Source organism: Theobroma umbraticum, unplaced genomic scaffold (assembly GCF_002168275.2).
Source record: "Theobroma umbraticum cultivar Fairchild unplaced genomic scaffold, ASM216827v3 scaffold_81.0, whole genome shotgun sequence".
In the NCBI taxonomy this organism is placed as follows: domain Eukaryota; kingdom Viridiplantae; phylum Streptophyta; class Magnoliopsida; order Malvales; family Malvaceae; genus Theobroma; species Theobroma umbraticum.
Genome location: NW_018397268.1, coordinates 3,807,865 through 3,822,453, shown reverse-complemented (window position 1 = coordinate 3,822,453; position 14,589 = coordinate 3,807,865). Strand labels below are relative to the sequence as shown.

The 14,589-nt window shown below is 33.1% G+C and overlaps 2 protein-coding genes and 2 pseudogenes across 2 annotated transcripts; all 4 read right to left on the bottom strand.

Moving 5' to 3' along the window:
• Nucleotides 1-244: 244 nt before the first annotated feature.
• On the bottom strand, nt 245-1,166 carry LOC110425531 (uncharacterized; annotated as a pseudogene).
• On the bottom strand, nt 1,164-2,901 carry LOC110425433 (uncharacterized). The gene is made up of 2 exons (XM_021440353.2): nt 1,624-2,901; nt 1,164-1,536 (listed from the first exon to the last, which is right to left on the bottom strand). Exons 1-2 carry the CDS (start codon nt 2,772-2,774, stop codon nt 1,164-1,166), a joined length of 1,524 nt encoding a protein of 507 aa, XP_021296028.1. The 5' UTR covers nt 2,775-2,901.
• An 8,224-nt stretch (nt 2,902-11,125) lies between these two features.
• On the bottom strand, nt 11,126-12,119 carry LOC110425359 (putative cysteine protease RD19D). Its single transcript, XM_021440257.2, has 3 exons — nt 12,076-12,119; nt 11,604-11,847; nt 11,126-11,397 (listed from the first exon to the last, which is right to left on the bottom strand). Exons 1-3 carry the CDS (start codon nt 12,076-12,078, stop codon nt 11,126-11,128), a joined length of 519 nt encoding a protein of 172 aa, XP_021295932.2. The 5' UTR covers nt 12,079-12,119.
• A 1,545-nt stretch (nt 12,120-13,664) lies between these two features.
• LOC149526632 (putative cysteine protease RD19D pseudogene) lies at nt 13,665-14,270 on the bottom strand (annotated as a pseudogene).
• Nucleotides 14,271-14,589: the final 319 nt, after the last annotated feature.

The window sequence follows — 14,589 nt, the reverse complement described above, 5'->3', positions numbered from 1 at the left end:
CTGCCGACAATGAAATTACAGAACACGAGATTGTCAGCAAAAGAGTTGATTATAAACAAGTCTCTAACTGGAAAAAAATAAGCTCACCTGAAAATATCAGGTTGTTAATCATAACCAACATGCAGCCCACTGCTGCTATCTTTCCACTTTGTTGCTGCAATGCCGTGGTGTTGATAAGACATAACAAAGGAAATCTATAAAGAAAGCGTGGGGCTAAAATCAAATTTACTTGCCTAATCCAAGGTCAACGGGAAACAACTTAATCTCTTATAGTATAGATGGTAGACCAAGTACAAAGTTCTCAAGTTTATCATCCCCGTGCACTTAACAGATATCAAACAGGGTCAACATTCAAAGTAAAAGGTCTTTTCTGGACAATTAAGAATTTTATTATCCAAGAAGCAGCAAGCTCAGGCATAAGAAAAAAGGTAGCAAAGCTGCCACAGAGAAAAAACCAAGGCTACAAACAGCAGCAACAACAAAGCAACAACTATGCCAACTTAGAGTCACGGTATTACATAAAGCCCTGTTGATAGTAAAATTCCTAGCCCCTGAAGCCTAAATCTAACATCATCATTAACAATGAAACAAAAAAAGGGCAAAAATCGAATTTGCCTTCTCTCCATAAATCCTGCTGTTTTTCTCCCTCCACAAGTGGTAAATATAAGAACACCAGGCAAGGCAAAGGATGACTGAAGTAAGTACTGTTCCCTTAAGTTTTTCTTTAGCCCACTGGCCACTGCAATTCAGAATGCCAGTCACCATATACCACGAGCATGAAGATCTTTGTCCTAAAGCTGCCTCGAGAAATCATAAGAGAAGAAAATTTGGTCCCTTATTTTGCCACAGCTTGCAAAAGGGACAGTCAACAGAATCCAAATGCACACCTCAAGAACGAAGTCTGCTTTTGGTTGATGACCTGTCCAAAATAGCTATCCAAGTGATCAAGGCATGTCAAGGAATATGGTATTGAAACCAAATGAGTCTATGCCATTCCACATTTCTCTTGTTTGTGACTGATTTCATTCCAAACATGAGCGGCCTTGTAAGTAACACCAGGAGAGCTCCAAAATTCAACCCCACCTTTCTAAAAGTTAATAAGAAGCAGAAGCAAAGAATTCTAAACGAAATAAAAAGATTGAGACTATTCATTCGGTCATATTCTAATCTTTGGCACTTTGTGTCTCAGTGTCTCCATTTTTCTCCACTGAAGCACTCTTCTCTTCTGTGTTGTCTGTATTATCATCCACCTTAAGACTCATCCCCTCTATCGTTTCTACATTGCAATCCCTTAAATCAGGGTAATTTCTGTGGTTTAGAGAATGCAACCATAGGGCTACAACTCCTTCCTCACGTTCTGTTGAGGCAATATGAGAATATATAAACTTCATTTTGAATTCCTCTGCCTCTTCTTCATAAGCTTTCATAGACAATTCTTCATGACTATCTTTCCACTTTTGGTTATATGATGCAAAGAGGCACTCATCCAAGTACAAACCAACCTCGGGTGCTGTAGGTACGTTGATGTTCACATCCCTGAAATTTATTAAAGATATATATTAAGCCAAAAACAAAAATTCAGTCACAACAGCAACACAATTAAGAAGATACAGAACTACTTACTTTCGTAATGCAGTTTCAATCAGTGACTCAGAAGCACAATTCCTCATTACCGCAATGGCCATTCCAATCATCTTTCGAATCTGATGAAGCATGAAGCTCTGACCTACAACCTCACACTTGACAAAGTCAATGCCCTCAACATTAACAACGTTGTTCGCGTGAAATGATACGATATAGCGACGTGCAGAAGGATCTTCGGCTTTCGTTCTTGTAGTGAAGTTATGAAAGTTGTGAGACCCAACGTAATGCTTCAATATTCTATTGAACCGCTTCTTCTCTTCCTCACCATAACAAAACCTTCTTTCCTCCGCGGGTTTCTTTTCTACATTAGCTTTATCCACATCAGTAACCTCATTTTGGACAGAACTATCAGTAGCCTCCTCAAGTTCAGATGCCAGGTTATCTTCCGTAATTACATTTCCAGATTCTCCATTTTTCGAAGAAACGTCAGACTGAACTATTGTCGACTTGGATTCGAAACTACGCTTGCCCATAACACCTGCGACTTTACGGCCTCTTTCTGAGCACTCCAAGCACTTAACAAGCTCATTACCCGATCCTAAACTAGCCAAAACACTTTCCCTATCCCTATGACAATTTGGATCAAGAGCAAAAACAGGAATAAGATAAACGTACCGTCGCCGATCACAAAACTTCTTCGAGTTAAACGACGCCGTCACACGCTTATAGCCAAATATCTGAATCTGGGCAGGAAGTATCCGATTAAGGCGCTCCACTAGCCCTGGCGGGTCGATGTAGAACCGCCCAGAAACGACCTGGCCCACGGCGCTTACGCCCTTATCCGTTCGGGCCGAGCGAGCCCAATCATAGCGTTTTGGGTTGCCGCGGTCTTGCTCGGGGACGGCGCCAGAGTGGAACAGTGCTTCTTCAAGGTCGCCTTCGATGGTTTTGGCTCCTGGATTTTTTTGCATGCCTTGATAGCCGACGCCACAGTAGGCAAAGAAAATGGCGATCTTCCGTCGTTTGTATCTCTGTTTTTTGGTGCCGTTGGTGGCGGAAGCGGTTTCTTCGTCGTCGGAAGTGGTTGTAGTAGACATTTTGACCCTTTTGGGGTCTGGTTCTTGCGTCGTCGGAGACGGCGGCGGGGGCGATTTAGCTATTTTTGTGTCGGGGGTATCTGGAGTCTCCATGTTTCTAGTGTTTTAAAGCGATCGAACTCTCCACTGGCAGTAATGCAACTGTTGGGCCTTCAAGGTTGCGTTCTGTTCTTTTCTATCCCCTGATAAAACCCTAGCACAAATATATCTTACTATATATAGTGAAAAATATTCATGTTCATTTCAATATATATATTTTATAAAAAGGATTAGAACAAGTTAACTACATCATCAGTATAGGCCATGTAATACTCAAAGTATCAGCTAATGAAAAAAAAACTAAACTAGTAGTGAGGATTCAAATACATGTAACCTCAAAAATAAATTATCATTATGAGTGATCATTCAATTAGTACATTAATTTGTTTTACGATGAACATGAGATAGTAGGCATTCTTAATTCCTTTGAAGCGACTTGTTGATATTACTCAAAAGATTCGCATGAGGATCCAATGCCTTACTCTAGTTATACAATTTTTGGATAGCTATCAAGGAGTTCGTCTACACTTGTACCTTTTTTAAGCCTCTTTCCCAACAAAGTTTTAACCGCTGGTAAAGTGCCCCTAACTTGGCTGTCAAAAAAAGAAGACTCCAACTTTATATGTGAAGCCAACAATACAGTTGCCTTTATCATCACAGATTACACTTCCACCAGCTGCTTCCCTATGTTGGCCCTTTGCGCTACCATCTGCATTGAGTGTAACATATGATGGCCACGGCTTTTCCCTTGCAATCAGCACCTCGTGCTTAGCTTAACTCTTCTTTGTTCACGGCCTATATTGTCCCATGCCTCCTTAGCTTTTGTCCAGATCTGCTTCCATGCATTACTTGGCCAGATAAAAGACTTATCATGAATAGCCAAGTTACTCCAAAACCATACAAACCATAGTGTATGCACAAAAATCCAACTCCATGTAACATTCTCAAAAGATACGTCATATGATATGTTCCACATCATCCAGTCCTTCAAGCTCAAATAAAATAATTCACTATTAACAAGTTCAGGTCTAATTTGAATCCATAAACGTTTTGATGAAATACAGTCCCACAAAGCATGTATGATTGTCTCCTCAACAACTTCACAGCATGGACACAAAATAGCTATGCCCATGATATTTCTGTTTAACCAGGAGAATGTAGGGAGAGAATTGTGCATAACATGCCAGGGAAGCATGCAAACCTTCATGGAGCTTTTAAATTTCCAAATTTTTTTCCAATAATTTTCAACAATTATATTAGTCCCCATTTAATCTAGTATGCTATCTTAATTGAAAATTCACCATCATTTGTCATAAGCCAAAGTCTAGTATCACTTTCATCACTTGAATGATCTATAAATGTAGCAGCTATCATATGAACAACATGAATAGGTGATACCTGTTCAAGGTGATGAAGATTTCACTTTCTTTCTTAATCATAAAAACTCATAGTAGGTAAATCGGCTTTTATGTCAGAGAGCTCTACAATGGCAAAGTTTATCAAAGGTCTACAACTTAGCCATACATTTGTCCAAAACTTGATTAAGTGACTATTACTAATATTCATCCCAATACCTTTCTCCAACACAGATCGTGCCTTTAAAATGCTCTTCCATATATATGAGTCTGTAAGATTGGCTTGCACTGCCATAAAGTCTCTTGCTCGTAAATATTTCATCTTTAAAATTTCCACCCCGGAGCATTCTTTATCTTGCCAAATGTTCCACCCAAGTTTAGCAAATAGAGCCAAAATAAACTTTTTAGACAGATTTTATCCTAGCCTATAGCAAAATTTTCTTCTCTCCTTCCAAGTGTCCTTAGATGAAATTTCTGTTGAGACGATCCATTTCTTGAACAATGTTTTCAAGAATCAAAATAGTTTGCTTTAAATAAGATGCCATAGAGCTAGTGACAGATTGTACCAATGCAACCCGACCTGCTAGTGATAAATTTTTACCATTCATTTTGGACAATCTTTGCTTCACTTTGTTCACCAAATCCAAGTAAGTTAATTTATAGACTCTACCATGAATCATAAGTTCCCCTAAGTATTTACCAAAATCTTTGGTGAGAGGAATTTTCACTACCTTGCTTAGTAGTTTAGCTTTTCCAATGCAGACATTAGAAGAAACTAGCAGCTTGGATTTCTCCAGGCTTACTTTTTGTCCCGAAGCTTCACAAAATCTATCAAGTATATTCATCATAACCCTGACCTGATTTTTTGTAGCTACATCAAATAGCATCAAATCGTTAACAAAACATACGTGAGAGAGACAAAGGCCATGTCTTGTAAAATTGAGTGGTTTTCATTGCTCTTCTTGCACAGAACATTCTATTAAATGTGAGAGTTTCTCTAACTGCATCACAAATAAGTACAAAGAAAGGGGATCCCTTAGCCTCATTCCTCGGGATGGGGAGAAATTTTCTGTATGATTACCATTCCAAATAACATAAAATTTTGTAGTCCTTATGATGTGCATAATTAAATTTATCCAAGAATATGGTATCCCAAATTCCTCTAGCACCTCTTGTAGAAAATGCCACTTCAATTGATCATAGGCCTTCTCCAAATCTATCTTTATAGTTAAGGCCCTTCCTTCATAAAGAACTAAATTATACTCTTCAAGTAAAGCAACCTCCAAGTTTTGAAGATAGTCATTTGGCTTTTTGTAAAGGTACTGTTAAACTCCTTGGAAGTCTTTCCAGTAATCATTTTTTCCTTTTAGATAAATCACCAAAGGACTCATATTTCCATATGTCCAATGTATTTGCTAATTTCTTCAAGGTTAAAGTAAGATTACCACCATCTTCGAAATTCTAAGTCTCTCTCACAACTTTATCAAATCCTGGATGAAACAGCCAAGTCTCTTTAAATATGAATCTCTTATTCAACTGTTTGCATAATGAATTACTTTGGCACTGCATACAATAACATGATTAGAGCTGTCAATATGGGTTGGCCCGGTCCCCCGCTCCAGCCCTTGTGGGTAAAAAAATATGGTTGGGTCAGGTCAGTCCATTTTTTTATATGGCCATTAAAATCTAACCACCCACTTCTTATTAGCTCATGTTGGGTTGGGTCAGCCCATTTTTATTTTTTTTAAAAAAATTATTTTTATAATTTTATTTGATAAATTTTTTATTAATAAAATTATTTATGATTTAATTCATAAATTAATAATAAAAACATGTTACAAATAAATAATAATTATACAAATATAAAAAAATAAATAAATTACATAATAAAGTTTAAATCTTTAACACAAACTACTATCTTATAAACATAAGTATATAACCAAATAATAAAAATTTCAAGATTCATTTATATCCTCCTCAATCTTCATTCTCAAGTAAAACATTTAAATCTTGTTTAGACAGCAATGATGTTTCAAGGTCTGAATTATTATCAATTTATCATCTAATATTCATTACCATAAAAGAAAAAAGAGATAATAGTTTTAATTTAAATTAAAATTTTTAATTTGACAAGTGAAGATTAAAGACATTGAAATATATAAAATAAAAATACTATTAGTAACAAATTATTGATTTTTATAATTAAATATATAAATTATTAATTAATTAAAATTATTTTTTTGACCCATAAGGCCTGGCCGCTACCTAGCCCACTGATTTGCTGGCTGGCCCATTTAGGCTCGATTAAATATGGATTCACAAATTTTCAACCCAACACACCCATATTTAATAAAAAATGAGCCGCGGGATGGGCTCGCCCATTTTGATAAGTCTAAAGATGATGATTGGAGTGAGCTCAAGGGAGGTTTAATACATAAGTATATGGAAATAATTGCAGCGGTGCTCATTAACCATTACTCTATCCAATCTTTCTCTAGTGTATGCCAGGCCATCTCTTTTTTTGCTTTTATGTGTATTTTGGATCCAGATGCACTTAAATTACAAAAGCTACAATAATTTAAGTAGTTAATCATCTAGTTACATTGAGAAAAATTCACGCTATACCTCTTTATCTTTTCATCAGTTGAAATAACTTGGTTGAAATCTCCCATCATCAACCAAGGCAAAGAATGTAGTTCGCTAGCTAGGCATAGAAATTGCCAGAGCCTTTTCCTTTCTCTTGTCTTAGGTCTTCCATAAACTACTATTAAAAGCCATTTACCTTTTGATATTACAACTATAGCATGGATTAGTTGTGATGAGTATGCCAATATTTCAACCTGTAAATGAGGCTTCATCTCTATTCAACCGTATATAAAGGCCTTTTATTGCTGCTTCATTGGTTTCTTCATCCGAATCTAAATCATCAATTAGATCTTCTTCCACTTCAAATTCCTCATCAAGTTGTAAGGTTTCTTGGTCTCTTTACATAAGAATATTACGATAAAACAATTTGGCAGCGTCTTCTGCATCTAAAGCATGTTCAGCATCAAGGGAAACATTTTGTTGAGTTGAATCAGAATTTGAATCCAAGCAAAACCTTCCTCTTTTTAATCCTACTTTTATTGCATTCAGTTCTTTATTTTTTGCTACCGGCGGTGGTGGATCCTGAGTTGGATTTGCCTCCATGAGGCATGATGTGCAAGATTTTTCCAATACGGTGTAAGATAGAAACAATCTCTTAACGTGTGCCTGTAGAGAAAACCTAAACCTCTAGTATTTTACGAAAACCTTTATTTCACTACATTTTTAAATTATCATTTTTAATATTTGCATTATGGAAATTAATAATATTTATTCAAATTGTAAATATTTAAAATTTTATTCAATGCATAACTAAAAATTCAAATTGCATTGAAAAACTTTCTTTAATTTTTTTCTTAATTATACAAGTATTAAATAATTTATAAATTAAAAAAATAAAATTTCAATTATATATATAATAAAAACATTAATTATCTTACAATATAGTCATCGTTTATTTATAAACAAATTAACTTTACACTTTAGAAATATGTATATTTTATATATAAGTATTATATAAAAATAAGTAGAGGCTAAATACAAGTACAATAAATACTATTTTATTTAAATCTACTAATTCATTTATTTATTGTTGTTTTGAATTATATTTAATTTATTAAAAATTGTAAGAGTAAATAAAAACACACTCTACGGTTGGAGGCAGATGAATTTCCTCCTGAGATTTGAAAAGTAGCATTAAACTACCTTGTGGTTAAACATTGTCAGCTTATTTTTTTCTTTTCCTTTTCTTATTAATTATCTTGAAATAAAATGTGTTAATAATTTCAAACAAAATAAAGCTCAAGTTGGTTAATTTTCAGTTTATAAACCTTAGATAATTTTTTTTTGTAATTTATCAAATCATAATTGCAATATTCAAGAATTTAGAATTAATGATTTATTATGAATAACACAATTATAAAATCATAAATGTAACATATCATGGAGGAAAGATCAATTTATATCAATATAAATTTAATGGCATAATGCTAAAATAAGTTTCTAAATTATTCAAAAATATTTAAATAAACCTTTATTCTTATATTATATTTAATCAAACATCTGCATTTTTATTTTGAATATAATAAGTCTTTATTACTAATGATTGACTAATTGTTATTATTGACACTTGTCATTTTATATTCACATAGCACTGATATGGCATTGACATGGAAAGTGAAAAATGTTACATGATCATATTATTATGTCAATCATCAATTATGATATGGCATTAATTATGACTAATTAAAAGTATTGACGATAATGAATTCAAGATTTTACATGAAGCACCTACTGTTCCGTGCTTCAATGCCAGCAACCGCTGCATACCAAAAGCCAACAAATGAGAATGAATCAGATTCATTGAACGTGATGCATTTTAGTGCGGTGCAAGCAAGAGAATGTGTGCACAGCATGTTTTTTGTAATTGCATTCATTCATTCTGAAAATGAAACTAGCAAAGTTTATGGCAATAAATTTCATGTAATCATTATTATTAATATCAATTCAACCGAAGCAAAGAGGCATCAATATAATTCTACATGAAAATTTGATGTATTGAAAGTATGAACAAGAAATCAAGCCTATCCTCAAAAAAGAAAAAGTAAAGACAGAAAGAAAAAGCAAAGTGCGTGCTTCTTACACAAGCAATTATTCATCTGAGATTACGCATATAGTTATGTTAAAAACACAAAAACTTAACTATTTTAATTTATTTCATGAAAATGCAGAGCAAGAGAAATGGGTTCGCTAAGATTTAAGTTATTTTCCTTATAATTCTTGGACTTAAGAGTTCAAAAAACTTGTAAAATGCACATTTCTAAAGCAGGTAAAAAGGAACAGCATGTTATCACTTTCCCAACCTTTCTTGGCTACCAAACGGGAGACGATCAAAGAGAAGAGGAGGAGAGAAACCTTGCATACCAGAAAAGGAAGCTTAGAAGGGGTTTTTTTGGAAGGTTGTCAAGACGGAGTGAAGTATATATATACAGTTGGGCATTAAAACTAGGGGCTTGGGCTTGGGCTTAAAATGATCAGTACTTCTGCCATTACTCTTGTGCTAGCACTGGCAAGCCTGTGCCTTTTTGCTTAGGTCCAAGTAAAAAAATAATGTAGACATGACCTGCCTAGACCGCATGTATGGTCTGAAGGAACTCATTAGCCGTTAGCCCAAGCTAGGTCGAACCCGCAGCCATGCCAAGTAAGCGCGGTTATTCATACTTAGCCCATATATCCATCTTTTTAATTTTTCTTTAATTTTTTAATCTTCTTTGAAAGTATTTATGAGTATTTTGATCCTATAATTAAATCTAAATTACATAATTTTATCCAATTTTTGATTCATCGATTATAAATAAATGACATGTGTATAGTATATAACAATTTTATTAATATTTATTTAGTCGGAAGAATCAACGTTTCCATTAATAAGTTTTTAAGAACATGTTAGTTGGCCTTGGGCCATGTTACTTTGATTGCCCCTATTTATGAGTTGTGTTTGTTATGAAATTTTTTGTAAATTTTATTTTGAATTATATAAGCCAAAGTAGTTGTTAATTTTGAGAGGGATTTTAAAAAAAAAAACCTTTAAAGATAAGATATTTTCAAAAATAACCTTTTTATAATTTTAAATATTTTTAACTAAGTTAGACAAAAATACCCTTAATGAAATTACATGCGATGATATTACACATCATGTATAGAAATATGTTACACACTATGGTTAGGTTATTACACGTCATGTACAAAAATGTATGACACACTATGTATAAAAACGTGTGAGACGTCATGGTTAGGTTATTACACGTCATGTACAAAAACATATTACACGTCATAGTTAAAAAAGGTTGTTACACGTCATATTAAAAAAAAAAACTATTGTTACATGCCATGTTGAAAAAATATTATTGTTACATGCCATATTCAAGAACATTTTGTTATACTTTAATATCTAAACTGTTATTTTTACTTATAAACCAAAACTTCAAATCCTCTCAACTTTCTTTATTTCTTTTTTTTTTTGACAATTTGGTACCTATTAAAATATTTCTAACATATTTTTATAAATCAAAACATAAATTTTCTTATCAAAAACACCTATTTTGACTAAAAATGAAAAAAAAATTCATTTAAAACCTAGATTTATAAATTTTAAAAATTTGAATTTATTGATATCTAGATCCCGAATTAATCCAATTAAAAGCTATTTCAAATATATGTAATTATTTTTATTTTTTAGTTTTATCCAAAATACCTAAAAATTAAATTCTTCAAATAGCTATCCACTCAAGCACATTAAAATCATCGTTTGGTGTCTTCAAAGTCCTAAAAAGAGAAATCTGAAACGCTAGAAAGAGAAATTAGGAGCATAGTGGACAAATGCCAACAAAAGAAATCGATAAAATTAGAGAGAAAAGGATGTTGAGAGAGAGAAATTGAAAGCACAAATGAAAAAAAAATTGTGATAAATAATTTAATTTATTTAAAATAATTTCAAAAATATTTTTATCAAATGATGACTAAATATGACTAAAAACAGTTAAATTTATTTTGATGGTTTACGAAATGTCATTATCAAGAAAGGTTATTCCTCACAATTTTTTCTAATTCTAATTGATTTTAATTTTAAAATGACAAAACATTCAGCTAATTTGCTTGCTGAATCATATTGACAAGTTTTATTTGATAATTTCTAATGTACATAAGGTTTTCTTTAATGCTTAATCAATGATTCCTCATAATTTTTGAAAAAGAGCAGAAGGATACATACGGTAATTCTTTAAAATTATAGGTTTGGGCTGAAAATAATAAAAGAGTTGAAATTAAGATGAGTTTTTTAATAAAGAACATATAGATAGGATTTTCCCTATGTTACTTTTATCATTACAAACGTATATTTGGAAACTACTGCAACAGCTAAGCTGCTTAAAATGAACTATATATCAAGCAAAAGACTATAATTAAATTTTAGTAGACTTTAGTTGCTACTGCTGAGACCATTGTGTTAATTCCACACATAGCATGGCCCCGGCAAAGGCGATAATAACCATGTTCTCCCCACCTTTTGCCCCATGAATTCTTGATGATCCAATAGGGCTGATAGCCAAACCTGAGAATGGAGAAGCCCTTTGCTCCATACCCCACAAGTAAAACTCCATGGTTGATCCATCTCTTGTCACAAATTATTGGACATGAGACACCACCAATGTAGGTTTGCATGAAGAAAGCATTCAACCCGACTGCAATGTAAAAAATCATTTCATTAGTCACATCCAACCTGAAATCCATTTTCGTTTTCTAGATTTACAACCATTCTTAAATCAATATATCTATGAGAGCAATCTAGTCATAAAATGAACAGTTGAAGATTTTATGGTGGCATACATCTTTGCAGAAAAGGATGTCATAGAACAAGCTCTGGTATTGGTTTCGCAGGAAAACTCACCAGCTAAAGGACCGTGAAGGACTAAATTCGCTGCAATTTGGTTTTCGTCAATGGGGATATTAGTAAAATTCACAACTTTAACAGCAACTTTTTCTGGTTTGAATTTGCAGTCTTCACGTCTCCCTGTATATGGGTATGAATTCTCATCCTCTAAACCCCCTGACTCGATCAAATACTTATAGGCATTCGTCATGAGGCCTCCACTGCAACCATTGTCACATGCAGTCTTATCCTTTACATCACACTTCATGAAAAAGCAAAGCATCAAAATGGGGGGCAAAAGGAGAAAAAAAAAAAAGAATAAATGCACAGATCAGAAAAGATTAAGAGAAGGGAGAAATGTCAATGGATAGCTTGTAGGTAGTTAACATAGAACTCCATTGAAGAGGTTTGGCCCGTTCAATATGGTATCAAGATTATGAACAATAATTCAGAGTATATATATATATATATATATATATATGAAACTAACCATTTGATCACAATCTACAAGCTGTTGTTCACTTAGACTTAAAAGCTTCCCGGTTGCTACAAAATTCGCTCCTTCAATAGCCCCTGTGGTGCTAAAAGCCCAACATGATCCACATGCGCCCTACATTGATCATGGACAAGCTCCATTAGGAATAGTAATAACAATGATGACAAGTTTTCCAACATATGAATTATCATTTTATTAACTTCAAGCCTAAGAAAGGAAACAAATCAATAAAGCCTGAATCAAAACAAGTGTGGTTTTACCTACACGTATGAAGAATAGAGCTGAGGGTCTATTCTTTGCAAATTTTTCACAAATTTTCCTTTTTAAAAATGGCATAATGGAACAATACGAGAAGAAAATTTTCCTTTGTTATTTTCTTCTTTTGACAAGATCAGATATTGAACTTGCTCATATATGTTCCACTCAGAGTCTATATTTGAATACTCATGGCAATTTAATATATATATATATATGTATATATAATAAGCTCATTTGGTAAATCAGCAAATTTGCGATGCTTATAGCATCCTGACACCTTCAGCTCCACCAAATTTTGTAACAAGATACCGAATTCATTGATTAAATTATTGGTTTATCAACAGCCCAAAAACTGTCAACAATTATAGATGAAAAAGTGAAAACTCAGCGCGTCAAATGAATATATCATACAAGTGTTTTGTACATCATATATTTGAGAACATAAAGAGAGTATTAACTCATTAAAAAATGTACGAATTACTTGTATTAAAGCTGTCAAAATTGACCCGAACTCAAAAAAATTACCAGATTCTCTCAAATCTAGACTCGACCTAACTAATTTGATCAAAACAATTCAACAACACAAACCACCCAATCGGCCCGAAACAATTAGAACTTAAATTGAATACAATTATATTTAAATATTAATTTAATTAAAATTAATAAATATAACACTAATGATTAGTCTACTAATATTTAATAATTTTAAATTATCTTTTGAAATCTTTTTTTCTTTACTATTGCGCTTTTACATCTTTTTGGATATTGGCTAAAAAACAGTTAAAAAAAACAATTTTTTCTGTTAATATAATTAAATTCAAGTTCCACAATTACGTCATGAATTTTTTTTTCACCCTTAAAGAAATAAAAAAAATATAAAGAGATAATATAATAAATTTAAAAACAAAAAACGTATAATTCTTAAATTATTAAATGAGTTCACTTTTTTTTATATGATTTAATTATTTTTTATTATTTTATTTCCATGATATGATCATCAAAATTGAAAGTATGCTACAAGTTGGAGAAAGTATGATTTTGAATAACTTAATTATAGTTCATAAATTAAGGATTAATCTAAATTAATGATCCATCCAAATCCATTTGAATGACCAGAACACATATATCTCAAGTGTCAAATCCAAATACTCAAAACTCAAAACGATCTAAACCCGACCAATTGCACCATTGCCACCTCTACTTATATATCTTAATTTTATGCTTGAGTTGAAATTCACAATTATCAATACATAATCACTCAAGCAATGCTTGTTATGGGTTGCTTCACAAAAGTTACCTGCACTTCTTCCATATATAAAGTATAATTAGTCACTTTGGAAGCCCCTAATATCTATCCCTGGTATCATCAATTTAACAAAAACAGTATACGAGTGTAGACAAAAGGTGATGTACCCTACCTGCATCTTGACCTCAGTTACAGCTCCCTTCTCTCTCCAATCAAAACTCTCAGGCAACCAATCAACCTCCACCATCTCTGCTTCCTTCCCAACACCATCCATCAACCGTGGCGCCGCCGCCCCCATGCCGCCCTTCACCCCAGTGTAAAGCCTCTCAAATTCCTCCTCTGACAGATCAGAGAACTGTGTAACCCCATGCACAGCCATGGGATCAAGTACCTGGTGCTCGGCAGCCCTGATCAAGTTCTTTGCGAAGATCCCAAGGCGGTGCATGTACTCCTCCCTTGTGGAGTAGTTCTTCCCATACTTTTCCACGAAAACTTGGAACTCTTTGTGAATGTAATTTCTTGAGAATTTCCTATTTAAGGTTGGGATTAGATTATCTGTGACTTGGAGTATGGTGGGTTCTTGTGGGATTTCAGCGAGAGCTAAGCAAAGAGAGAGGATGAGGCTGAAGATCAAGGCTGCAATGGCGGTGGTGCATGTTAGAGTTAGGCTTTGTCTTCCTTTCATTTTCTTCTTCAGGTTTTAGCTTTTCTTTTTTTTCTTATTTTAGAACCGTTTTGCTTTGATGATTTAAAAGAATTTATGGTTTCTTTCAGAATATATGTGATTACTCTATTGTCCATGGGAGGGAAAACCATAATTTTTTTTTTACTTAGAAAAAATAAAAATTTATATTTTTATTATTAAATTAAATACTCAAATTCAAATAATAATTTTATCTACATAAAAATATACTCCAAAGTTTGAATTTGATTTTCTTTGTATCAAATATGAAAAACTTGGAAATTCACAATTAATAATTTAGAATGTAAGCCTTTTTAAGGGA